Source organism: Phacochoerus africanus, chromosome 9 (assembly GCF_016906955.1).
Source record: "Phacochoerus africanus isolate WHEZ1 chromosome 9, ROS_Pafr_v1, whole genome shotgun sequence".
NCBI lineage: Eukaryota > Metazoa > Chordata > Mammalia > Artiodactyla > Suidae > Phacochoerus > Phacochoerus africanus.
The window spans coordinates 31,196,342-31,223,200 of NC_062552.1; the positions used below are offsets into that span (position 1 = coordinate 31,196,342).

Sequence of the window (26,859 nt, forward strand, 5' to 3'; positions counted from 1 at the left end):
AAGGTAAGGAAGAGGCCCCAAGCACAGCAGCCCAATGCACCAAGGCGGGGCCCCCTTGAAGTCTGGAGCCCACAGAGGAGTAACTGTGGCAGGTGGATCGGTGCGGGCGGATGGGGTTGCGGGCGCAGAGGGCCAGCCTGGGGGAGGCAGACGTGAACCGAGAACCTGTCCTCACTCAGGGGTGAATCGTTCCACGTCTCAGATGTCACAAGCGCAGCTTCCTGAAAAAGCTGGTTGCAAGCATTGACCCTAATCCAAAGCAACGCCCTCTAGGCGGAGGTGGCTCAGCATAGCCACCCTGGAGAGGTGCTGGGAAGGGACGGTGGAGACTGGTCCACCCTGCCATCTGGATGTCTTGTCACATGCAGGAGCTGGAGGGGAGCATGGGCCAGGGTGGCATGTTTGCCTGAATCGTTTCTCACATGTGGTCTTGTACACATGACCCTGCGGATGTGCACATGCGCGTGTGCAACTGGTGTCTTTGGGTGCAGGGCTGGCTCTGTGGCCAGGGAAGTAAATCCTGAGAACCCTTCCTCCCACCACCCATGGTTTTCTCCCCCAGGATGCTATGCATTCTCTCTCTCTCTCTTTCCTTTGACAAACCTACTCATAGGTGAGGCTCTTATGGGTTTGCATTTTTAAAAAGGACAAAGTGTTTAGCTAAAGGAATGAATTTTTAATGGTGGAATTTCAGGCCTTTTCCTCCTTGGAGAGGATTTATTTGTTTTGGCTCTGGTTTGATTTTGTCAGGAAGATTTCCTGTGTCCCTGGAGCCACCCTGAAGCCCCAGGTTCCCTCTTGGACCTGCGGGACTGGTCACTCTCCCCACCTGTTACCAGTGTTTCCTGGAGTGGTGGTACAAGTGGGGTCCATCCGCTTCCTCTGGCTCCACACGGGCCCCAGTCAGGGAGGCTCAGCCCTCTGCTCCTCTGCTCCCAGCTTCCGTGCCCCTTTCTCTCCTGCCTGTCCTGGCACAGCCTCCCCAGAGGGAGGTGGGGCACTTGGGGGCCAGGAGGGATGTGCAGCCCCAGGTCCAAGCTGGGCAGAGGGTACTCCGGCCACATGAAACTGCTGACAGCTGGGATGCGGGGCCCTGGCTCCTCTGCCTCAGTCTGGGTGGCAGCTGCCTTCCCTGAGAGGGAGGCCTGAGGGGCAGTGAAGGAAGGGACCCCTCGCCCACCCTCAGCCCCACTGCCCAGAGGGGACTTGGTGAACCTGAGCGCTTGCTCCCTGCACCCCTCCCTCCTGCTGTGCTGCTGACCCCTGCTGGCCATCCGCGCACACCCGCGGCACACCCCAAGGAGGCCTCCCCTCCCTGCAGGGGGCGCCTGCCACAGGGCTTGTACACTCTCTGGGCTGGGGAGCTCACCCCTTCAGGCAGCAGCCTGCTCCAGCGGAGAGGCTTCTGCTTCCAGGACAAGTTCTTTGTCATCAGCTGCAGTCTGTGCCTTGGTTAGCTCCAGCTGTTCATCCGGAGTCGCATGTTTTCACCGTCATCCTCATGCTCCACACTGTATCCAGGCCGGCATGCTGCACCTGCTGTTTAATCTTTTCGGCGCCTGTGAGGTTGGTGGCAGTGCCACGCCCTTTACACAGGTGGGAAACCTGAGGTCCAGAGCATGTCACAGTCAGGAAGTCACAGAACCTGGGCTTCAAATCCAGGGATGTGCCAATCTCACCCCACCACCCACTTGCCCCCACCCCCAGGCTTGTTCTTACTTCTCCACCAGGCCCTGCCACCCTGCCGAAGCTCATACCTTCTCCCCCAGCAGCTGGATTAACTCTTCCTCCAGGAAGCCCTCCTGAGATAGCCAAAGTGCCCCAGATTCTGCTAAGGTCCTGCAGTGCACACTCCCCTTCCCCCAAAGGACAGGGAGTGGGGACGGGGCAGGAGGGGCCTCCTGGATCCCAGCATCCCCTGGAGCACCAGGCCACCTTCAGGGTGAGAAGCCGAGGGTATGTGTGGTGGGGGATGCAGGGTGGCTCCAGTGTCCAGGGTTCTGGGATCTCTCTTGTTCTGCGATGATGTCTGGTCACATTCCATGGCCACAGCATCCCCAGCCGTGCTGCCACCTTGGGCTCCTTCTGTTTCTCTGACTAGCGAGACCCCAGGCAGCAGCACTACTTTCAGGAGGGTTCCCATAGGTGAAAACCTCGGTCAAGCTTCAACCAAGAGCGTGCCTAGTGCCACACCATCTCGGTGTAGACAAGACCTCCAAACCCATCTAGTCCCACCCCTTTATTCCGTAGCACCTCTGCTGAGTGCTCATGCAGCCTCTGCGAATATACTTCCAGTGATGGAGAGCTCATTATCTACCAAGGCAGCCTGGGATTCAAAATCGTGGGGCCCTTCCTCTGCCACAGAGCCAGTGTGTGTCTCCTTGAGGCCTTTGCTCACAAGGCCCAGGCCTGCCCCTCAGGGATCATCAGAAATGGCCTAACCATTCAGCATTGCCGTGAGCTGTGGTGTAGGTTGCAGACGTGGCTTAGATCCTGTGTTGCTGGGGCTCTGGCGTAGGCTGGTGGCTACGGCTCCGATTCGACCCCTAGCCTGGGAACCTCCACATGCCACGGGAGCGGCCCAAGAAATGGCAAAAATACAAAAAAAAAAAAGAAAGAAAGAAAGACAAAAAAAAAGAAATGGCCTAACCCTTTCTCAACAGCGACCATTCCCTGTTGAGTTTCCTCCCAGCCAAAGCTGAGAGAGGGGGTCAGTAAGAGACACCCCAGAGAAACTGGGAGGTGCCTGCCAGCTAGGGAATAGGCATCTCGCTCCCAGTCCTCAGAGGAGCTGCCAAAGTTCTGAGGCTGCCCGGCAGCTTTAGGGTGGAGAGAGGTCTGGCAGGGACTGACCTGTGTCTGCCGCCTCCCCACCTCCTCCTTGGGGGGTTCTCAGAAGCCCAGGCCTGACTCTTGCTGGGATGTGTTTAAAGGGAGACGTGTTTAAAGGGAGACGCTGCCTGGCGGTGTCTTGGCCATAGGGAAGGAGGGACAGATGTGGGGCCTGATGGCAGGTGGAAGGCAGTGGGCTTGAACTGCCTGAAAGGTCCCTGCCCCACAGGATGGCCTGACCACAGGCTTCAGATGCAGGTGCCCCCGCCAACCTCCTCAAGCCTGGGTGCTACACCTTGACTGATACAGCCACAGACCAACTTCCCCATTGTTTCTCATAGAACTGAGCATCATCCCTGAACCCCCACCCCTCACTGGAGCTCAGCCCCGGGCCCCTCCCCACACTCAGGTCTGTGCCGCCAAGTGCAGGCATTTCATTTCCTTCCTCCCGAGAGCCGCTGTTCCTCCGCGCATGGAGACGGGGCACAAATAAATAAATAAAAACGAAATAAACACGTTTGTCCCTGTTCAGTTTCATCTCGTTAGATCCACCCCATCGCTCCAGGCTGTCAGCTTCTCTTTAGATCCCAGCTCTGTCGTCTGGTGTATTTGCCATCATCCTCCCCACCCCCACCTGTGTGGGCATCTGCAAATCTGATAAAGTACATGGAGTGTGTTTGTCTCAGACGAAGCCCCGTCCCCCCACCGGAGCATAGGCAAACGCATGTGTTTACACACACACACACACACACACCCCTTGGGGCTTGTCAGCCCCGTTTAGCTGCCTTCAAGCTCTTGGTGGGAACCCCGGTCACCTGTCCCACACAGAGGGCCTGACACCCAGCGTCACTGGCTGTGCAGTGTCCCTGTGGGGATGGGATGCACCGGGACGTCTGTGCCTCCTCACCTCCTCTGGCCGCACCCTGCCCATCTCTTCCACCAAGGCTGACTGCCGAACTGGGTCTCGGCTCTCCTGGGAGCTGCCTGGCTCTCCTACCCCCACTGATCATGCAGGACACCACACCTGAACCTCATCCTCTCGGCTGCAGTTACAGCAGCGGCGGTAGCTGTGGGGGGAGGCAGCGGGCTGGGGGAGGCTCCTCCTCCCAGGCGCCTGCTGTGCACCGTCTCTCTGATCCTTCTCTTCAGGGGACCCCGGACCTTGTCTTTGCAGTAATTGCTTAGCAGGGGTAGCCAGCTCAGAAAGATCCAGATCCTCACTGCAGAGCTTGCTGACTCTGCTTCAGCAGAACAAAAAAAATCGCAGAGCCTAGACAGGGCCTGCAGAGCCTTCTAGTCCATTCCCCGCCCCAGACACGGCTGGAGTACAGAGGTTTCAGGCGGGTCCCTCCTCCCCTAGGGCAATGCCAGCCACAGGTAGGTGGCAGAGTTAGTCACCTGTGTCTGTCAGCTGCTGAGAGTAACAAACACTTCCGTCTCCCTGGTGGCTTACGCTAACATATGGAGCTTTCTGGCTCACACCGCTAGGGTTCTGGTCCCAGCCGTCATGGCTCTGGGACCCGGCTGCTGCGCCCCCTGCAGCATCATACCACGCGGAGGAGAAGCAGCAGATGCTGTGGGCACCTCTGCTCCCAGCATCACAGTCCCTTCTACCCGCAGTTCACTGGCTGAAGCAAGGCACGTGGCTGTGTCCACTCCTCTAAGAGGGAAGTGGCAGGAACAATGGCAAATGGCCTCAGGGGCTCCCTCGCATCCAAGCAGTTCCTGTTACACCACAGCCCTAGGGTGCTGACCCAGAGTCCTCCCACTCTCCTCCTGGCATAGTCGCTCTGCAGCGCATCGCTGCCCCACCCTGTCCCCTGAGCCTGCTCCCACTTCCAGGTTCAGATTCCAGTAGTCTTGGGCTCCACCCCCAGTGACTGGTCACAAGATGGCCCTTTGGTCTCTCCTGCCCTGGGATGTCCTCGGGGGTGGGGACAGCCAGGTGGGCCTGGGGGAGTGCACCGAGAGCATGATGCCAGCCTGCTGCTGGGACCTGCTCCCATGAGCCAGTGCCAGAAACGTGCGCCCCGGTTGGTGGGAGCTGGGTGCCTGCCCCTCCCAGCTGAGCCGTGCTGAGCAACACCTCCAGGGATCTCCCTACGCTCCCTGTTGTTTATCACTAGTAACAGGCCATCCAAACTTTGTGGTTTTGTGCGATAAAATTTTATCGAACCATACCCAAACGTGACCTGCATGTGAAACTGCTAAGACCAGAGTTCCCGTCATGGCTCAGCAGAAACGAATCTGACTGGCATCCACAAGGATGCAGGTTTGATCTTTGGTTTTGCTCAGTGTGTTAAGGACCCAGCGTTTGCTGTGAACTGTGGTATAGGTTGCAGATACGGCTCAGACCACACGCTGTTGGGGCGTAGTCCTGCAGCTGTAGCTCTGATTCAACCCACAGCCTGAGAAGCTCCAAATGCTTCGGGTGCAGCCCTAAAAAGACAGAAACATGTAAAAATAAAAACAAATGAAAAATAAAACTGATAAGACCTGAATAAGGGCTGTGCCTGAGTTGGTAGGATGGTGTCAAGGTCAGTTTCGTGGTTCTGACAACATCCGTGGTTACGTGGGGTCACTGGAGGGGCTGGGTGAAGCCTGTGTGAGAAATCTCTGTCCTTTGCCTCTTTCTCTGAGTCTTAAACTATTTCGAAGGAAAAAGGCATAACAACAACCCGGATTTAGTGGCTTAAGGCAACACTCTGCGTTTACTCCTGATGCCGCCATGTGGGCACAGCTGGGTGGGGACTTGTACGAATGGCCTCACGCACAAGCCAGGTGAGCCGACTGGGATGCTGGAACAGCTGGGCTGGCGGGCCCCCATTTGCCCTGGGTCTAGTCTCCGCACATGTCTTTCCAGAAGGGCAGCTCCTTGACATGAAGGCTCCGGGCCACCAGGGAGAAAGTGGGAGCGACAAGACATCTAGCCCACACTGGCCAGTGTCCTCCAGGCCACATTCTATCAGTCAAAGCAGACCAGGGCCAGCCCAGACTCAAGGAGGAAGAAATACCACTTGGATGCTTGTTCTCTGAGTCCAGCATGGAATGTACTTCCACTTGATGGAGGATCTTCCACTTGATGGAGGCAGTGGCAGAGAACGTGTGGCATCTTGACCTTGAGGCTGACACAATGTGTCTGAAGCCTCCGAATTTGCCCCTGGGTCTAGTCCAACCTCCTCGGGTGGGATGTGGGGCTGGGGGCTGGGGGCTGGAGTAGGGAGGGGGAAGCCACACAGAGAGAGTCATGGATTTGGGGCAGGGGTCAGCCCACCTCGCCCAGGGGAGCCCTGGCTCCGCACAGGGTCCTCTCACCAGCCTGGCACCACTGCCTGTTATTCTGTTCTGCACTGGCTGGTGTTTGCAATTAGAAAGTTCAGCGGCCCTTCCAGTGCGCTTAAATTAGTCCCCATGAAAACGAAATCATTTCATTTGCAGAGAAGGGCTTAATTGCAAGGGGAACGAGGCGAAGGGAATTCTGTTGCCTGTTTTCATTGAAGCAAATTACTGTACTTTCCCCCGTCTCCTCACTAAACCGAAGCAGCTCGGAAATCGGGCTCTAATCACCATGAACCCTCTCCCATCCGTCTTCCCAGTGCCTGCTCTGCTCTCCCCGCTCCCGAGGCCCTGCTCCTGATCGGTCTGTCCATTCAACTGGCCTGCCTGGGGTCTCACCTCGCCCCTGCACTGCTGAGAGCCTTACCCATGATGTCAAAGGGGCCTCCGCCAGGGCCTGGACCCCACTCTTGGTGGAAGGGGACATCTCGTCGTCTTACCTGAAATCTGGCCCAAGGCCCTACTCGCTAAGGATGCAGAGAAGCCCCATTTCCCATGGAGGGCACCCCTGTCTGTGTCCCCCCACAAAGCCCAGGGCTGGTCTGCTTGCTGCCTGGCAGAGGGGGAGAGCCTGGCCCCCAGCCCATCTTCACCACGCTGACTTCTGTCCTGTGTTGCTGTGGGCGAGCAGGTCCTCGGGGCTCTGTGGGGTGTGCCCCAGGAGGGAGTCCGGCAAACAGACCCGTTCCTGTCCGGAGAAGCTCGTTCCCCACCTGCTTCTCTGCCTGAGGGTCCCCCGCCCCCGCCCCGGCTCTGAGTGTCCAACCGACTCCCTCTGTGCCCAGTGACTCCCAAGGAGGGGATGTGGACCCTTCAGGGAGCAGATAACAGGCTGGTACCTGCAGGGGGAAGTGAGACACGTGGCACATCTGGTGTTAGGAGAGAAACAGAGGAGGGGCTGGGCCCCAGGGGCTGTGCAGGGTGGGGTGCAGTTCCAAGGCCCCACAGGGATGGTGGTCGGAGAGAGTGAGCGCCTAGAGATCGTGGTGGGGGAACAGCAGAATGGGTGGAGCAGCAAGAGCCGAGGCTCAGAGGCAGGAGAGGGCCTGGCCTGAGTAGGGGGGCAGGGGCAGCAGGACAAATCTAAGAGGCTTCCCTTCCTTTCTTTGGAGAAGGGAAGAGAGCGGGCCTCTAAGCCCGGCCCCATGTCTCTCCCAACCTCCCCACCTCGAGAAGGGATGGGAGCAGCGCCTGCAGTAAGGTTGGCATGAGGAGTCGGCGGGCAGCTTGTTGTGCCAGCCGTGCTGCTATCCTGTGTTGCCTAGTTGTGTCATGTCTTTCTTAGTGACTTCCTCTGCTCCAGGCACAAGCTGATCAGCCCAAGGTCTGGGAGGATAAGGGTCCTGGTCCGAGGAGGCTGGTCCCACCTCCACCGCCTGGAAGCATGGCAGCAGGTGGCCTGGCCCCCTCAGCCCTCTACCTCCCTGAGACCCCCTGTCCAGATTCTCCTCTTCTCTCTGGAGTGTTCTCTGGGGACGGAGCACAGACACTGGCCTGGCTGCTCCAGGAGGCTCTTCTGGGAGAAGTGGGCTCACCTCCTGCATGGCCGCTCCGCTGTCCTTCCCTTTGTGTGAGGCGACAGGATAATGGATTTGAGTCCACACAGCTGCCTCAATGAAAGGATTTTTTTTCAGGGCTCAAAGTCAACGGTGTGTTAATTAAGGAGGAACAGCTGCTACAGCAATTCTTCAGATGAGTTGGTGACAAATGGCCGTTTGCCTTTTTCCTGAGCAGAGGCTCTGGAAGGTGGTCTGGAGCCCCCTAGGTGGGCATCCATGCCTAGATTTGTGGAGTACGCCCTCCGCCAGCCCTCAAGCTTCTTTCCTGGTGCCATGGAGTCTAAGGGGGCCATTGTCACTGAGGAAAGACAGGGTTGGCCCGGGGAGCCCTGGAAGGGATTGGGGAGTCAGTGTAAACTTCTCAACAACACAGCCCCGCAAGATACCCTCAGGCCCCCCACGAGAAAATCCCACCCCTGGCACTGCTTCTTGTGATGTAAGGGCCACCTGAAGGGGGCTCGGCCCTTCAAAGCTGAGGCCACAGAGCTGAGCGGCCGCCCACAGCCCTGCGCCAGCGCCACTGCAAAGGAAAGGGTGGCTGGCAGGGGCCTTTTGTTATTTCCTTTATTTTGATCTCGAGCCCGCTCTCCAAACAGCTTCATAGAAATAGAGCCTTGCGTTTGCTCCCTTTCCAGCTTAAGACAAATCACGGCAGCAGGAAAATCTTTCACTGAAAACCAGAAAAGATGGGCTTGGTTTTGCTGGGTCATTTCTGGGCCCTAGACCATCAACTTAACCACCAAGTTCGCAGCTGACAGAGGTTGGCAGGAAGGTGCCCGTCACCGCCCCAAGGGTGGGACCTGCGCGGATGGGGTTGGCAGGCGGTGGAGTGGCCACAGCTCAGAGGCCCAGAAGGGAGAGGAGGTGCCACCCTCAGCTTGCTGCAATGCTCCGGGGAGAGTGTGCTGGTGGAGTGGCAGGACCCCACGGCACTCCCAGCACCCCCCTGTGGCATCCCAGGGTGGGGGATGCCCTGGTGTTTCCCAGGGCCCGGGCCCAGAGGAGACAAGTCGGCCGCCATCAACCTCCAGCCTCCTTAGGGGACACCACCAGCTGCAAGAAACTCCATCCAACCTGGCTGCTGCCACCTCCCACTGCCAGGGCTGGGCACCTCAAGGTAGGCAGAAACGCAGAAATGGACTGGAGGAGAGACGCTCCCTCTCAGGGACCAGGCGCACCCTGCGAGCTCACCAAGCACGGTGGGGTCCTCACCCCATGACCCTCTTCTCCGCTCACCGACCTCTCCGGGCCAGTACTGAGCAACTCCGCACATTGCCTTTCTTTACACGTTGCTTTGGGGCAAGAGGGGAAGAACCAGACAAGAAACACATCCATTTTTAATAAATAGTTTATTTATCCAGCAGTTTCAACCCTGATACGGGGCCTGCAGTCTCTTCCTCTTCGGCTGGAGCCTGATTAGGAGACTGCTGCTTTGCCACGGGGCTGGCGCTTGGATCGCAGCCCCGCCGATCACCCGGACATCAGAGGAAATGAGAGAGTATTGCTCAAATGAAGGACACTGGAGCTTTATTAAGGAAACAAAAAATACTGATAAGACCAGAAAGGGGTGGGTAAAGCCTTTGGAGGCAGCTGTTCTGTCTCCTTGGCCGGCTCCTCTTCTGCCTGCTGTGGAAGAGCACGCGGGGCACCACTGCTGGAGGCTCTTCGCACTAACAAGGCCCCGTGGCTATATCTGGAGGCCCTGCACCCAGCCCCCTCACGGCAGCAGCGCTGTGCTGAAGTTCTCGTCCACCTGCCAGGGCGGGGGCCGTGGTCGCGGGAACAGGGTGGTCTTTGCCCACAGCAAGCACCAGGTCCCGGGGTCCTGGACGCTGCCTCCCGCCGGGTGCCCAGCAGCAGCCATGGCCCTCCCCCCTGCTCTGGGCTGGGCCCACTCCTGGTTCCACCCGGAGGCCACACCAGCTGCTGACCTCCTGGCCCGAGGCCTGTGGGCCTGGCCAGCTCTCCCTCAGCACCCGTCCTGGTTTCTAGCACCTCCCCTCTGGGGTCAGGGGCCCGATTAGCTGGAGGACAGGCCTCCCTCCCCTGGAGCTCCGACACCCCCAAAGGCACATAACCAAGCTGCTCCCCCCCAGCCACCTGGCCCGCAACCCGGCCCACTTGCTGCCTGGCGCCCGCCCAGCTGCACACTTGCTCTCAGGGTCTCATGGCTATCGTGCTTTATCTTTTCATGACACACAAACCCTTCAACCCTTCTCTGCCAGCAAAACAGGGCAGAGCACCTCCACCCTGCCCTCCAAGGAGCCGCACGTTCCCCTGAGGTCAGCTCTGAGAGTCTCACGGAGCCTCTGCAGGCAGGGTCAGGAGGCGGGGGAACGTCAAGGCAAGTGTGAACACAGCACTGGCAGGACAGCGGCCCCTCACGCCCCTGGGGGACTGGCCTAGGTCAGGCTGAAGAGGAACAGGCCCCCACGCAGGGCCTATCGCTCCGAGTCAGAGAAGGCGGAGGGCTTGGTCCACCGCCACACCAGCATGTCTTCCCCGGCCACTCGGTGGGACTCTGTCTGGATCCGGGATTCGTTGGAGGCCAGGAACTCCACGGCCCGGTCCCAGATCCGCTTCATGCGCCTCCTGCAACAAGGGGGGGGGGCTCAGCAGGTGAATGTGCCCTTGGCTGCCATGCCCAGTGCTCCCAGCGCAGGCCAGCTGTCTTCAGATGCCCTTGTACAAAGGGGGGACAAAGCTGCAAGACTCCACCCAGAATTATGTGCTGGAGGAAAGCCAGCAGGTGCTGACAGTACTGCTGCAGAGGAGAAAATTTCGCAGATTCTCAACCATCTCTGCTCCAAAGACGTCCAAGGAAAGGAGCCAAGGGGCAAGGTGTCCAGGGGAGGGGCTGAGCTTCCTGACTCTTGCTGGGACCTGTGGCCGCAGCCCTGGCAGGTGACCCCCTCCTCAGTGCTAGCTGCACTTTGATGCCTCGTGTGGGCCAATTAAGGAGCGGCCCCTGGCTGCTAAGTGCAGGCTGTATGGCACCTTGGGGAGAGACCAGGTGCCCGCCCGACCGACCGTGGGCCATGGTGCTGGAGCTGCTCCTGCAACCAGGGCCACCAGCTGGGCCCTCGCAGTGCCCAGAGTCCCTGCTCCACCAGTGCAGGCAGGTACCCCCACCCCCGGCAAGCCCCTCCCCCTCCAGACTGGACAGGACGATTCCAGGGCGGTGGGGGAGGCCTGCTTTGACATCACCCCTTTGGTGTGCCCTGCCTATCTGCTCGCAGAGGGAACCAGTGTGTGTGAGTGGGACGGGGCTCAGCAGGGGGTGGGCACACAAACTGGGAAGCTCCCCAGAGGGCCTGTGAGTCAGGAGAAGGGGTGTTGCAGCTTCCTTCCTGGGGGGCAGTCCTGTCACCAACCAACCCTCATGGCTGCTTCCACTTGGTCGGTCCGGCCAAGGCCACACCCGCCCCGTCCTCGGGGGGAGGCAGCCAGCATGCGTGGGGGCCCTCCAGGTGCCCACACAGGGCCGACAGAGCTTCTTCGTCCGCTAAACCACCTGGGTGGGCCAGGAAGAGAATCTGAAGACCAAGAGGCAACTGGCCCTAGCCTCTGGGGCTTCCCGATGGGGTAGAGACCCTGCAGGTACTGGCCAGGCTGTGCTGCCACTTCCTGCTCTGGTTTAGGCGACTCTGCTCTGCTTATAGTTTTAGCCAAGTGAGACGGCTCCTTTTGAGGACTCCCAAGCTTGATGCCAACTCAGTGAGGCGAGGCTCCTCCCCTGACACCCTGTCCCCTTCCCGCCTGATAGCACACAGGTGCCCCTGTAACTTGTCTCCACCCCACCGCCCAGAACTGAGGCTCTGGCAGGCAGGGTTTCTGCTCCCTCCTCTCCCCTTTGCTCCGTGCCCAGGGTGGTGCCACCTGCAGCAGCTGCATAAACATTTGTGGGCAAATGAGCGCATGACAGCCCTTCACCACAGCCCCTGCGACGCAGGATCATCTCTGCTTTCCGGCTCACTCAGGGTGCCACCCATAGTCACGTGATGACCAGTCCTGGCAGGTCCAGCAATCATGCAGGAATGTGAATCCACCATGTGGCCTCCCTGAGAGCTGGGGGCCAGCAGGGAGCACACGCCCCACACTGCCCAGGGACTAGGGGAAGCTGGAAGTCATCAAGCCCCTTGCCATTCAAAAGGGGCCCTTAAATGCTCTGCTTCCAGCTCCTCCGGCTGGCAGCCAGGGTGACTCAGCACAGAGCGTGGCACCGGAACACAGAAAGGACACCAGCCGCGGTTCTCTGAACACATTCCTTAAGCTCCCTGTGCCTCAGTTTCCTAGTCTATGAAATGAGTACCACTGGTCTCCCTCCCAGGGGCCTGCTGAGAACGAAGGGAGTCAGTCTGCCTCTGTGGTGGAATCAGAGCCACTCACGGCAGGCTCTCAGCGCGAGCGCTCAGCATCACTGGGCCAGAGACCAAGGTGAGGCCTGGGCTGACATCGCTGTGGGCCCTGCTGGCCACTGCCTAGGACTCCCCAACTGCACCCCCACCCGGTTTTGCTAGGAATCCATCCAGCATCTTGCCACATGGAAGGTGGACCTGTAATCGTGCATGACAATGGCCGGCCGGCGCCCTGGAAGCGGACCCCATGTATTGCCGTGAAACTGTGTCTCCCAACAGGAGCACGCATGTGCGTACAGGAACTGGAAGGTGATGCCTGCGGTAAGGGGGGTTTCTGACTGTGGGTCATGGTTAAAAATGTTTGAAAAACATTCTTCTCCAGCATGCCAGTCACAGATTCAAGAACAGATGAGGCAGCGCGGCCTCAGAGAGCATGTCGCTGGCAGCTTCTGGTAACAAGAGCAACAGGAAGCCCATCTTCCCCGCTGGCTGCAACCAGGCAGGCCACCCCAGCAGTCTTGTGACCATGAGGAACTCCAGCAGTCGACAGCGTCCAGGGAGGAGGGTCCCAGGGCCATGGATCCCGAGGCCTGGCTGCCCTGTGCCTGGACGTCTGCTCATGGAAACCCATCAGGCTCTTCCCGGCCGCCTGCCTGGGAAGGAGGGGGCCCAGGGAAGGCTGCCCGAGGCCTCGGCACCCACAGGGGCTTCTGCACCTGCCCCACACCCACCCCAGCCCCCCAGGACTCACCGGCTCTGCGGGGGGATGAGGGTGTCGCGCACATGCAGAATGCCCACGTACGGGTAGCGCTCCATGTCCTGCTCCCAGTCCACGTAGTGGTCCTGTACCACGTCTGCGGGACAGAGACAGGCTTAGGGCCGGGCCCACGAGGGGCCAGCAGCCCTCTTGGTGGGGGCCACGCACCTATAATCTTCTTCACCATCTCGTACATGGCCTGCTCCTCCTCTTCCAGCTTCCGCCACCGGTACCTCAGGAAGATCAGCAGCCCCCACAGAAAGGCCAGGCCTGCGGGGGGACAAGGCACCTTGAGTCCCTGTTGCCCTGCCCTCAGGCACCCACGGCCTCAGGAGGGCAGGCCTGAGGATGCTCTGAGAACCTGGTGCACGTTAGGCCCAGGGCTGGCAAGTGGGAAACGGGGCACAGAGATGCCCAAGGAGGTCAGGCTAGGAAGCAACCCGAGGCATCCAGGTCTCGGCCCGGGCTTCCTATCCTCCGCTGTTGCACAGACACACACACGGCCTTGTGTTCTGAGAGGTGCTGCCCACCTCCCAGGTGCGGGACTGTGCTTCCACCTGGGTGTCTCTGCAGAGCTGACCTTTCCGCGCTCAGACACCAAGGTCTCTGCTCAGAGCAGCCCCCAAGGAGCCTCCCTGCGGCTCAGCCCTGGGCTGAGAGCTGCTGACCTCGTTGAGGGAGTAACACAGGCCGATCTCCTGCCGTGTCTCCCTGGGGAGCGGCTGCACCCCGGGGTCCCAGAAAGGAGAGGCTGACGGCCCCCCGCCCTGAATCAAGGACACTCTCTAGTCACCTTCACGTTCCAGCCACCGAGTCTCTAGGGGCAGAGGCGACCCGGGCCGAGGCTGACCTGCTCAGCTCCTGTCTCACCAGACAGACCTCAGGCTCAGGGGCAGAGACGAACCCACAGGCTCGGGCTCTGGGCTGGGCTCACGCCCAGGGGTGCTGCTGAGCCGGCCTGATGAGGGCAAGCGGCAGGGCTGAGAAGGGGCACCAGGACTTACACCAGAAGAAGATGAGCACGTGGGTGGCGGCGGTGAGCAGGGCTCGGCTTAGGCGGCAGGCGACCCCCATTCGGGGCCGGGCAGACTCCAGGCAGACCACCTTGTCCACTGTCGTCACCAGCTCAGATGGGTCCTCCCCTTTCAACCTGGAACAGGACGCAGGGCTGTAAAACCGCCCCAGAGCTCTGAGGAGCCAGGGTGGGGTGTGGTGGGGGGGGAGGGGGCGCTCTGGGGGCCTCCACCTGCTTATGAAACAGACTGGATAGCCTGGCTGCACTCCTTCCAGAAACTTCCCACCTTGGCTACTTAGAGAGAAAAAAGCTTTAAAGACAGCAGCAGGCTCCAACCCCTGCTGCTAAAGTGACATCCCCTCTGTTGGGTCTTTGACAGCCCCTCTCAGCGTGTGGAAGATTAAACTGTAAATTGCATTCCCACCTCCCAGCAGAGAGAAATGGAAATGTTTGCTGACTCGCTTTGCAAGAAGTGAAGCCAAGTCTGGGCGGGTGTGCTTCTCCCCAGCGACCAGGAGGCACGGGAGCTGTTTAAGTGCAGAGACCACGGGGCGCCACGAGGCTCAACCACCGCCAGGCTCCCGGGGGCCAGGCCGCGGCCCTGCTCTGGACGGCACAGCGACGCTGGGGCCCAAACCAAACCGTCTCAACTGCTCACGCTCCACTTCTCGCGCCAGCCGTGGGGGCTGGGCTCAGCGCCGCAGGCTGTCCTCCCCAGCATGACAAGGTATTGTCACGTCATTGGTCCTCTGTGTTAGCAGCCTAGGCGCACGCGGCTGAGAAACTGAGTTCTCTGCCTTTCCTAAGTCACAGGAAAACTGCTCATCCACTCAGGGATGCTTTTTTTTTAAGCCCACGGATTTTAATCATGCCAGGCATCTAGTTACCAAGCTTTAGGCTGAGCTGCCCGAGGGGCTTCTGCTGCACGTGCCGCTGATGGAATTAGTCATTTGGAAGATCAGAGGGGGAGAACAAAACCCTAGTATGCGCTGGCATGTCGGCAGCTGTAACTGGAGCAGAGACCCCGACAAGCACCAAGGCGAGGGAAGGCAGACGAGGGTGTCTCTCCAGCAGGGGACCCTCAGTGCCTCCCCATGCCGGGGCCTTTCAGGAGGGTGGCCCGCTTGCTCTCTGCTAACCCAGAGAAACGGCAGCTGCCTGGCGGAATACAGTCCAGTCTTCCCCTCCGCGATCTCCGTGCGGAGGGAAACCAACGTACAGACTCATTTCATCTACACAAGGAAGGCGGCAGCGAGGGAAGGATGTGCAGGAAAACGCCTCCACCAGCAAGTCGGTGGGGCGGGTTGAGTGCCCAGGGTACAGCTGAGTTAGCTGGCCACCCAGCGGTCAGCCTGGCCCCGGATCCTGTCCGGTCCTAGAGCTGCTCTTGCCACTGCCCCAGCCCTGTGTCCCCCGCCCAGTGCAGCTGGACAGCTGGAGGTGGGATGGGGCGGCGCCCACACTCACCAGATGCCCACATCCTTGTTGCTGCTTAGGATCCAGGTCAGCGCGGCTTCAAACTTGGCAGAGGAGCTGCTGGTCACGTTCTGGGGGGAAGGGGGAAGAGGGGAGTGGGCTCACTCCACCGCTGGGCCAGAGGAGCCCCTCCACGCCCCCAGCTCTGCTCCATCAAGAGCACAGCAAGCCGGCAGGAGGACCGGGGGCTGGTGAGAGGGTGGTAGAGGCTGCAACCAGGAGCAGCTTGGGGCAACAGTGCAGGTCTGAGACGGCCAAGCAAGGGGACTTTTCTCAGGGACTGATGTGCTAGGCCAGGGAGCTGGCAGCTCATCTTTAAGAAGACGAGAGGCATGGGAGTGGGGCCTTGGGCCAGTTCCCCCCACCCGTCTCAGTCTCCCCTTCTGTGACATGAAAACTGGACAAGGTGATTTCTTAGGCTTCTTCCAGTTCTAAATGTCCCTAATTCTACCCTTCCAAGGCCACACACAAAGCCCGATGGACTCCAAGCAACCCAGATGGTAATCCTGAGGGGAGAGAATGGGCAGGATAAATGTCTTTTTGTTTTTTCTTTTTGGCCTCACCCATGGCACGTGGAAGTCCCCAGGCTGGGGATGGAACCTGTGCCACAGCAGTGACCTGAGCTGCTGTAGTGGCAATGCCAGATCCTTAACCTGCTGCACCACCAGGGAATTCCAACAGGTTAAATATTTTAAATTGTGCTGAGATGCAGAGTTCCTGTTGTGGCTCAGTGGTTAACGAACCCGACTAGTATCCAGGAGGATGAGGGTTCGATCCCTGGCCCTGCTCAGTGGCTAGTGTTGCAGTAAGCTGTGGTATAAGTTACAGAAGAGACTCAGATCTGACGTTGCTGTGGCTGTGGTACTGGCTGGTATCTGCAGCTCCGATTCGACCCCTAGCCTGGGAACCTCCATATGCTGTGGGTGAGGCCATAAAAAAGAGACCAAAAAACAAAACAAAAAAAAGTGCTGAGATGGGAGAAAAGTGAGCTGGAGGAACAGGCCCCAGGGTACTTACAGGAGGGGCGAAGGCAGGGCCCACAGCAGTGCCAGGAGTACCACCCGGCTCTGAATGGCTCACCTTGGATCCTGTCACTGTCACCTAACTTCAGGTGGCCTAACACTCAACTGAATTAAAAAAAACTTTTTTTTCTTTAAAAAGGGAAAGCAAACAAGCCAGAAGCAAACACAAATGAAAAAAGAAAAAAGAAAAAAATCCCGCAGGGCTTGGAAGATCAACAGACAGGCCTGGGACCTCCAGGAAGGGAGGCCTGGCCCACTTACTGCTATGTACTCCTGGGCTTCCGTTACAGGGATGCATTTGCTTTTCAGCTTCTCTGGATTTCCACACTCAAAATTACCTAGGAGGGAAAACACACATTCAAACACAAAGAGGAGGTGGAGAAAATTTACCCTGAAACCAACTGAAAACTACAGCAAGGATCAAGCCATCAGCTTTGATGGGGAGCATGTGGCCCAGTGGCCCTGGCTTCTGTGGGCATCTTCGCTCTGCAGCAAGATCAAAAGCCACTTAGCTTGGATCGATTCCAGATCATTAAAACCTGACCTGCAAAGCAGTGTGGCGATTTGCATTAAATGACTAAAAAGCTGCCCAATACCAAGGTCTGTTTGCAATTGATCCCTAAAAGGATCAGACAGGCGGCTTTGGGAGGCGCTGGGACGGCACTATAAATAAACACAGCCCGGAGGGAAGGCAGGCGGCAGGCCCACTGCACTGCAGGACTCTGGGCTCTGGGACCAGGCGGGTGACCAGGAACGCCAGACCCTGGAGGAAGGGGTGTCTGTGTCTTGGGCAGTGGGGCGTGTACCAAAGCTCCCTTCTGCTCACCCTGGGCACTGGCTCCCACCTAGGGTGGAGCGGGGAGCCTCTCCCTAGTCCTGCCCAGGCTCCAGGCTCGGCCAAAGGGCCACCTTCTCTGAAAGGCCCCCAGCTGCGGGGGCCTCTTATTTAGCCAAGTTGCTCTGGACTTGGCGACCTGCCTGGCCCTGGGCTCTTTTTTTTTTTTTTTTTTGTCTTTTTGCTATTTCTCTGGGCTGCTCCCGCGGCATATGGAGGTTCCCAGGATAGGGGTCGAATTGGACCTGTAGCCACTGGCCTATGCCAGAGCCACAGCAACGTGGGATCCGAGCCACGTCTGCAACCTACACCACAGCTCATGGCAACGCCGGATCCGTAACCCACTGAGCAGGGGCAGGGACCGAACCCGCAACCTCATGGTTCCTAGTCGGATTCGTTAACCACTGCGCCACGACGGGAACTCCCCTGGCCCTGGGCTCTTAATTACCCACTGGATTCACCTGCCCGGCGTGGCCTCACCACCAGACCCCTAGGAAGCAGGACAGTGCAGGGCTGGGCCACGACAAGACCCTTAACCTTCATACACAGCCCGACGGCCCTCGACCTGGCATGGCCTGGGGCCTGTGGGTGACCAGTCTGTAGGTCAACAAAGCTTTAAAATGATTCAGCATAAATGACACAGCACCACTCAAACTGCCACCACATTTGCTTTCCTAGCACCTGGTTCCCTGCCCCTGCTCAAATGCCTACCCTGGCCCTCAATGCCTGCAGGATGGAGCTGGTGGTCCAGAATCCTGGCCGGCCAAACCCCACTTCCTCTCTCCTTATCCGAGTGGTCACCTGCTTCCAACTCCGACCCTGCGATTTCTGCCTCTACGGCCCTGCCCTTCCCCTGACAAAGACACAACCAGGCCCACCTGGGCTTCTAGGCCTTCGCGGACGCCACCACCCCGAGACGCTTTCCTGACCGCTCCAGCTAGAGGGTGTCGTGCCTCCCAGAGCTTCTGGCCTCTTGGTTCTCCCCCAGCGGCATTTTCTATCACCAGGGGTCAGGGGAACAGATGGCCTGTCCCTTCTCCTAAACCTTGCGCAGCCTGTGGGCACGACCCTGGACTGAGTCAACTTGTGTCCTGCAAAGGTCAGCATGGCGCCCCCACCACAGCTGACATCCAGCAGGAGGTGGGTAGGGGGCCTGCGTGCTTGCAGCCTGCCCCAGCCTGGCTTGTCAGAAGCCTGAAGACCAGGCTCTTTGGGGGCATAAAACGGAACCACACATGGAGTGGGATGGAGAAATGTCACCTAGGATCCACAGGTTAGGAGGAGAGCTGCTCAGCTTTATCCCCTGGGGGTCTTCCTGAAAGCCAGATGCTGGGGAGCTCCCACTGTGATGCAGTGTGTTAAGAATCCTGCATTGCAGCAGTGTGGCTCAGAGTCAATCCCTGGCCCAGAAACTTCCATATGCCGCAGGTGTGACCCATAAAGAAAAAAATAAGTCAGACTTTGATTCAATAGGTTTGGGGTGGGACCTGAGATTCCGCAGTTCCAATAAGCTTCCAGGTGACCCTGGTTCTGCTGGTCCTTGGACCACAACTGAGCCACAAAGGTTTAGGACACCCCCTTAAGCCAGAAATTACATGCTAGGCCCCCAGGCCACAGAAAGATGCCCATGATGACAGTGATGCTGTGAGCCCCAACTCTTGTCTCCTCCTCCGAGCTCACAGGTGCCTCCCTGAGCACCCTGGCCTCCCACCAGTCAGGAGAGGGGGGAGCGGAGCCGGGGCCCACAAGCTCGGCCCTGAGGGCTGAGGTCCACGCAACCTTGACTTCCTAGCAACAACTTCAGATAGGGCTGGCCCCGTGGGTGACGGGCACCTCTCAAACATCCCTTAGACTGAGTGCTCCCTCTGATTCTTGTGCCGAGTAAGCCTAACCCTGGCCTGAGCACTGAGCTCTCATCTGCGGCATCAGTGATGCTGAGCCTTCTGGAGGCCAGTGTCGGGGAGGATGCAGCCTAAGGCAGCTGCCGTCTCTGGCCTCAAGGAACACATATACCAAATAAACCAGTGGGGTCCTCCAGCTGGAGTTTGCAGGGGTGTTTTTGAGGGTGCTAAGAATGCCCTCCTCTAGAAAATAGCACTTGACTTTTAATTGGTTAAGACAAGATATCCCAAGATCACTGGGTCAAAGGGGGAGATGGAGGCCCTGAGACATCAGGGTGGTGAAACATCCCACAGCCAGATGGAGACACCGGGGCCCTGGAGCACTGGACAGGCCTGACTGCTCAGGTCACCACTCAGCCCCGGCCACCTGCACGAGCCTCTCTGCCCGCACCGGCCTCTTCACCCAGCCTGGGCATCCATCTGGGGCCACGAGGCCCACAGGCTGGAGGACTCAGACTCCGAGAGGATCTGAGGCCTGGCCCTGCCAATGCAACGTGCACCCCCAAAGCGTGAGTGAGCAGCACATCTGCTGAAGGGCCTATGCAGGGGCCAGGACCCCTGGGTCCTTAAAGACCCCAAGGCACTCTGCCCACGTGCAAGATTAAAAAAGGCTGTGTGAATGAGAAACAGGAAGGCGGGACCTGGCTTGTAGGGGTGCTCCGGGAGAGAGCTGGCCACCCGGCCTCGACTACGGCCGTTCCCAGGGTGTGTCAGGTACACTCACCGGCTTGGGTGGCCAGGAAGTTGTAGAGTTCGTGCAGCAGCTCCAGCAAGGCCGCCTTCTGTTTGGCCTGACAGAACTGAAAAGGCAGAGGACAGGTGGTCAGCAAGGCGGGGCGGGGGTGGGAGGGCGTCTGCTTTCACGTCCTCAGCTGCACAGTCCAGTTCTAAGCAGTAAGGCAGACCATACTTTAAGCCATAACTTTCGCAATGGTGGGCCCGGGACAGGGGCCATGAATACCGGTTAACTGACTGAGAAGGACACCAAAAAGCAGAGGCAGGCTGAAGCAGACACGGTGATGAAGGGCCCGCCAGCCTGCAGGCCCCTGGGGCCCCTGCCCCATGGCTCCTGCTGGAGAAGGGCTGTGAATCAGAGGCCACACGGCTGGGGGCAAACGCGGAGCCCTGCTTCCTCGGAGGGGAGAGCTGACGCTGTCTGGTGCAGTCTTGTGTCCCTGCGGGCTACTCCTGCCCACTCTTGGGGACCCATGGGCCTGTCTACACTCTACTTATGCATGGTCTGCTTTGTGAATTATCTTCTGCAAATGTTTAATCTCCGACTAGATACCCCTAGAAATGGAAAATTTCAAGGAAATCTTTTTTTTTTTTTTTTTTGTCTTTTTGCCATTTCTTGGGCCACTTCCGCAGCATATGGAGGTTCCCAGGTTGGGGGTCGAATCGGACCTGTAGCCACTGGCCTACACCAGAGCCACAGCAACTCGGGATCCAAGCCACATCTGCGACCTACACCACAGCTCACGGCAATGCCGGATCCTTAACCCACTGAGCAAGTCCAGGGATCGAACCCACAACCTCATGGTTTCTAGTCGGATTCGTTAACCACTGCGCCACGACGGGAACTCCCTCAAGGAAATCTTGAAACTGCAGGGAGAAAATGTCATCTGTTGAGAAAATCTATGTATGTGCTGCTCCAGCACCTGGAGCAGACGTGACGCCATTTTGCTTACCTCACTTGCTTTGTAACATTTAGAAAAGGCCGGGTGCCATGCTGAGCTGTCTGTACATGCGCGAGCATTGAACCCTCACAAAACCCTCACTGCACCCGCACCCCAACCTCTCAAGCGAGGAGCCTGAGGTTTAGAAACCTTACATGCGCCACCAAGATCCCACACTCCTTAGTGGAAAGCCACACAGAGGCCGGCCAGTGGACTCCCAACCTGCCCTCTACCCTTGAGGCCTCTCTGGGCGGTCATGGGGCAGAGCCCTGCACCAAAGTCCAGGGTCTCGACTCTAGACCAGGCTCTGCCCCTACAAAGGAGCCAAAGTCGCTTTCCTTCTAGGGCTTGTTGGTTGCCCTGATCTGATTTGGTTTCAAACAGTCTCGGAGGCAAGACTTGTCCCTTCATGTCACCTGAAGACCCTAAAGCCTCTACCAGGTATGAAACAATGTAACGCACACGACTATAAACGCTCCGAAACAACTCACATGCCTACTAGTAGAGTGAGAAGCCCCAACTTTTTTTTTTTTTTTTTTTTGCTTTTTAGGGCCACACTTGCAGCGTATGGAAGTTCCCAGGCTAGAGGTCAAATTGAAGCTACAGCTGCCGGCCTACACCACAGCCATAGCAATGCCAGATCTGAGCCGAGTCTGCGAACCACACCACAGCTCACGGCAATGCCAGATCCCCGACTCACTTGCAGCGTATGGAAGTTCCCAGGCTAGAGGTCAAATTGAAGCTACAGCTGCCGGCCTACACCACAGCCATAGCAATGCCAGATCTGAGCCGAGTCTGCGAACCACACCACAGCTCACGGCAATGCCAGATCCCCGACTCACTGAGTGAGGCCAGGGATCGAACTTATGTCCTCATGGATACTAGTCGGATTTGTTCCTGATGCACCACAATGGGAACACCCCAACAATTTTTAAAGAATGTTTAACGATATGGGAAAAGGTGACAATTGCGTGCTAACTGCAGCTAAACATACAGAGGTCCCGATTCCACAGACACAGCGAGAGGAGATGGGAGGGAAACATTCCCCACACGATAATGGCTCTTATTTCCAAGCAGCAGAATCATAGGTGATTTTTGTCACATTTTCAGAACTTGTTACATTAAACATCTCTCATTGTCACCACCATGAAAAAAGTGGTAGCAATTACTAAGGTTCCAAAGTCACAGGACAGAAGGGACTGGACGAGGAGACAGCCTGATTAAGACAATGGCACCCACTCCCGGGCTGTCCCCGAGGTGTTGGCAGCACTGAGCCGGAAAGAACCAAGAGTCACAGACGGCAGAGAAGGGGAAGGACCCGTATATTGGAACTCAAATGCCCCCTGGTGAGCTTGAGCGGCACAAAGAACAAACATCACCAAAGTCAAGAAGCACCTCCCCACTGCCTGTTCCTGTGTCCGCCCTCCCTGAAGGCCAAGGTGCCCCTGGAACCTCGGCTCAGCACCAGAGCTCAGCCCGGCGGCTGATGGGCGCCTGCAGTGGCCCAAGACTCCGCCGAGCCGGGCTCTGAGGTTATAAGCATGCAGACGGCGCGCTGAGCGGGGTGCCCGTCGCGCCCTCGCTAGCGGGACACGAGCACGTCCAGCAAGGGGAGGGCCACAGGCCAATCTGTCCTGCGGTCCTGGGCTGGCAACACTAAGACGTGTGAGAGACCAAGAAACAGGAAGCACACAGCCCGTCTCTAAATAAAAGAAACCAAGCTAACATCGCCAGAAGAGTCTTACAGAAGAGTTTCATTTTTTTTTCCTGTTTTGGTTTTCGGTCTTCAAAAATTCTATTTTCCCCTCCTGGCCATGCTTCTGGGCCTCTTCCTTCAATCATCGACTGCAGTTTTTTTGAGAAGGCAGCTAATACTTACCCTGAACCTGTTTTTACAAAACAGTAGGGAAGCCAAGATATCTGGTGGATGCACGCAATAAATACATACAATAAAAACACCCCCAAATATGACACAGCAGAAGCCAAAGAGAAATAAAACTGGCTGTCTGCATCAGGACGGCCCCTGGTTACGTGGGTAAGGTCCATGCAGGGGCCTGGGAATAACCTCAAGTGGCTTCTCTCCAGGCCCTGGTGACCTGCACACTTAGACCACTAAGTCACGCCCTCTGGCAGCACAAGACTCCTCCTGGTAGGATTTACAACCTGAAAATTTACTGCCTCGTATCTTCCCCACGCTGCCACCTGTCCCAGCATCCCAGCTCTTCGCTAATGCTGTTTTCATGACTCATAAATAGATGGGACTGCTCACCTTCCCAAATATTATTTGTAGGGAACATTAAAGCTTCATAAAACAAATCTATACACTAAGAGGGCTAACTCCACTTCAGATGTGTTTAAAACAAGCCCCGGATGACGTTTCAAATCAAAACAGTATTTTCAGAGCCACAGACATCAACCGGAGATTGCGCAATTGAGACCCCGGCCTCCTGACCTTAAAAAGCTGCCAGCCTTTCTCTGGAAGCCAGGGTGCTCGAGAGGTTCTTCAACCACAACCTACAGCATCCAACCCGGTTCCCCATCGGCTCAGGCAGATCAAAGTCCTTAGTACTGTGATTGATGGGAGAGCTCCGGTAACAAGCCCGGGGCTGGAGCTCAGGAGCTCAATCCTCTCCGTTTCAAGTGCTCCTTCACTGCCACAATTGAGTCTGACACAAACATCACAGAACACGATGGCATTCTGGTACATTACAGGCAGCTCTCCTGAAAATGATCCCATTATGATCTCTTTCTGGGCCAGTTTACCTCCTGATGGAAGCCAACATCTTTGGGAGGAATAATGAAACACAAACTCACCTCATCTGTTTTTCTCTCACAGTCCACTGGCAATAATTTCACTGCGACCAAGAAAAGAAGCACAGAGGAAATTAAAAGTGTGTGGATTGTGAGAAAGGATACAAAAAGGGACCACTCTCAAAATTCAGGGAAAGTAAAACATGACCAATATAACGATGGGGATTAGAAAGATGTCTTTTAAGTAAGGTATTTAAAAAACACAGGCACTAAAATGTAAGGAGGTCGAAGCCCTGGATTAGAATTAGGATGGCTGTGTCCTAATCCCAGGAGAAAAAGAGCAAAGGGACCTCAGGCAACGACTCACTTAACCCACCACTCTGAACCTCTGACTCGTCATCGTAACGTGGGCTCACTAAAGCCTTCCTTGCTTCACTCAGACTCAGCCTCACACAAGACAACATTCATGATGGTTCTAGATGTTGTGAACAATGTTACGTTACACAGGCATCGATACCATCATGGGAGAAGTCAGGGCAGAGCCCAGTGTTCACCCAGGAGCTGTGTCTTGGAGCCTCTCGGCAGTGAAGCCATAGCCTGCTTTCCGACATCACCAGCGTACAGTGAGCACCGAAACACGCCTGGGTCTGTCTAATTCCTCCAGCAGGTGGATAAACTGCTCTCAGTCAAGAAATTATTGGGATGTGGGCACGAGTCTGGGACCCCTGCGTCCGCAGACCTTCTCATCCACCCAAATATCCACCTGCTGCAACAGCTAAGACAATTTAGTGTTTCCCTGCATTTTGGCTGCTCCTGCCAGGCAGGGAAAGGGGCCTGGGCTCAAGGCTGGGAACGGCATTAGTCACGTTCATTCTCTATAAAGACTTGGTGAACTACAGAATCACTTTATGCTCAAATTTGTAAAGAAATGACTTCTATGCTGTTTCTTATTCAACTAGAGCCCGGAATTATGGGAGAAGCAAAGTTCCCTTTTAGGAAACACACAAATCCTAAACTATTGGTTAGCATAGAGTACCCCACAGCTTTCTTATTGGTGTGTCTTATCCAGTAAGTAAGTGTGGACAGAGGCATGGCTGGGAACACTCTTGAGATGCAGGACCCTCTCTTGGCACACTCCATGAGGGCGCTGCAAACAATGACAGATGCCACCGTGTACATCAGTGTAAACTCTTTCAAAGGTTCTTCCACACCTGTCTCACGGGCAGGGCTAGAATAATCTCCTTTTGGCAAGTGAGGGTCCTGTGGTCCAAAGAAGTAGAGCGTGCAGCCTTTCTGGTGCTGCAAAGTGGGGTCCCCAACCAGATCTATCCCTGAGTAGTGACACGTGAGGTGCCTTCCAATGGGCGCTGATGTGTGAATGAGCAAGAAAACAGAAGGGATCAAAGAACTAAGAAGGGACGGGTGGACTTGTTAGAGGGATGTGTTAGAGGGCTGGCTCTGCAGAGGGAAAGGGAAAAGTGACTCCAGAAAGGGTGCTTCCAGCACGTGGTTGAAAGGGAGATTAGTAGGCAGAGCTGGGACAGAAAATGGGAACAGGAGAAAGGTGACAGAAATGACTGCGGATCCAGGGATCCTGGTCACTCCTCCCATGGCTGGAGGAAGGAGAGCCACAGTCTGGAGGTTAACAGGCATCTGACAGGTGTGGGGTGTGCGGCCTGGCGCTGAGGACGGGTCGTCCCGGGGGGCACGCGCGCGACCAGGGCCCTCCCCTGCGCCGGCCAGGGACGTACTGCTGTCTCGCGCCTCCTGCGGCGCCGAGGGCTGGCCCATCTTCACCCAGAGGATGCCCAGAAAGGCGAGCAGCAACCCCAGGCTGGCCCAGAGCAGCAGCCGCGACAGCCAGCGCTCCAGCCGCCGCCCCACCTCGGGCCGGGCCCGCGCCGCGCCCGTGGGACCCGTTCTCGTCGGTCGCAGGCCCGGGCGCGGGTCGGGGCTGAAGAGGGCGGAGGACGGCCGCGCCGGAGTCGGGGCCGAGGCCCACCAGCGGCGGACTCCGTGGCCCGGCCTCGGCGCCACCCTATCGGGCGTCCGGGAGTCCTCGTCCTCCTCCGAGCTGCCCCGGGTCGAAGCGCGGCGTCCGAGCGGCGCAGGGCGGGAGGAGTAGGCGAGGCCGCGGCTCCCCGACCAGGAGGGCGCGGAGACCCCGAGGTCGCCATAGGCCCCGGAAGGCGCGTAGGCCGAGCCCGAGGCCGGTGAGGAGAGCCAGGGCTCCGACCGAAGGGAGGCGGCGGCCGGCCGGGCGCGCAGCGGCGCCTCCTCGCGCAGCCGGGCCTCCTCGCGCAGCCGCTCCTCGCCGCGCAGCCGGGCCTCCTCCCGCAGCCGCTCCTCGCCGCGCAGCCGGGCCTCCTCCCGCAGCCGCTCCTCGCCCCGCGCCCGGGCCTCCTCCCGCAGCCGCTCCTCGCCGCGCAGCCGGGCCTCGCCCCGCAGGCGGCGCAGCTTGTTGCGGTAGACGTCCCGGGTGGTGTCGGTGATGGGTCCCGGCTGGAAGCCCAGGGCCTGTAGCTCCCGCCGCAGCTCCAGGTCCGACAGGCCGGCCATGGCCAGGACACCGCCCCCTGCCCGGCCCCGGCGCTCACAGCACCGCACCCGGAACTGTTCCCGCCGGCGGCCGCGGCGGAGCGGGCGGGGCCCCACGCCATGATGGGAAGGGTGGTATTGCCGCCATGTTGGGAAGGTCTGCGCCTGCCCAGTGGGCTGTCCATGACGCGGCCAGACCCCGCCTCCGAGACGCCATGTTGAGAAGGTCTGCGCCTGCCTAATGGGCGAACCGGGAAGGGGAGGCTAGACTCCGCCTCTAAGGTCGCCATGTTGGGGAGGTCTGAGTGTTTGGAAGGGTTTTGTTTTTGTTTTCCTCTTTTATTCCTCACTTTGCCCAGTCCTTCTCTTCTGTAAGACCAAGTGATCTTTATCTCTGAATCCTCCGTCCCTTGCGCAGTCCCTTTCCATAGTACTTATTGAGTAATAAGTCACGTTGTTTTAACGGATGAATTACTTGATGCAGAGAGTGGCTTGCAGAATCCCTTGCTCCGGTTGTCTGGGGACCAGCGCTCTCAGGGAGGGGTTCTGGGTCGGGGAGTGGACCCCAGCTGTGCTCACGCCTCGCAAAGCCCCGGCGTTGCGGGCCCCGCCCTCAGCCAGGGACGTCCCATCGTGGGCAGAGGAGCAGTGTGCCCCTGGGAGGAGGCCACGTAGTGGGGTTTTCAAAGTGTAGAGTTAAGAGTTCTCGCTCCCAGCTGCACCATTAGACTGCGTTCCTATCCAGTTGACATTTCCAGCCTCCAGGAGGCAAGGATGAGGAGAGGTGGTAAGTGCTCGGAACG

General features: G+C 58.0%; 1 protein-coding gene across 1 annotated transcript; it reads right to left on the reverse strand.

The window, feature by feature from the left end:
* Positions 1 to 9,059: 9,059 nt before the first annotated feature.
* LEMD2 (LEM domain nuclear envelope protein 2) lies at positions 9,060 to 26,190 on the reverse strand. The gene is made up of 9 exons (XM_047794848.1): positions 25,270 to 26,190; positions 23,582 to 23,622; positions 19,816 to 19,891; positions 16,617 to 16,693; positions 15,325 to 15,404; positions 13,847 to 13,992; positions 13,011 to 13,112; positions 12,837 to 12,939; positions 9,060 to 10,319 (listed from the first exon to the last, which is right to left on the reverse strand). Exons 1-9 carry the CDS (start codon positions 26,075 to 26,077, stop codon positions 10,169 to 10,171), a joined length of 1,584 nt encoding a protein of 527 aa, XP_047650804.1. The 5' UTR covers positions 26,078 to 26,190; the 3' UTR covers positions 9,060 to 10,168.
* Positions 26,191 to 26,859: the final 669 nt, after the last annotated feature.

Excerpts from the sequence above, each read along its gene's own strand:
- LEMD2 (XM_047794848.1), bottom strand. The coding sequence starts at position 26,077 with ATGGCCGGCCTGTCGGACCTGGAGCTGCGGCGGGAGCTACAGGCCCTG. Across the intron at positions 15,405-16,616 it reads AAGCCCAGGAGTACATAGCA|AACGTGACCAGCAGCTCCTC; the intron begins GTAAGTGGGCCA and ends CCTTCCCCCCAG. Across the intron at positions 13,113-13,846 it reads CGTGCTCATCTTCTTCTGGT|GCCTGGCCTTTCTGTGGGGG; the intron begins GTAAGTCCTGGT and ends GTCCCCCCGCAG.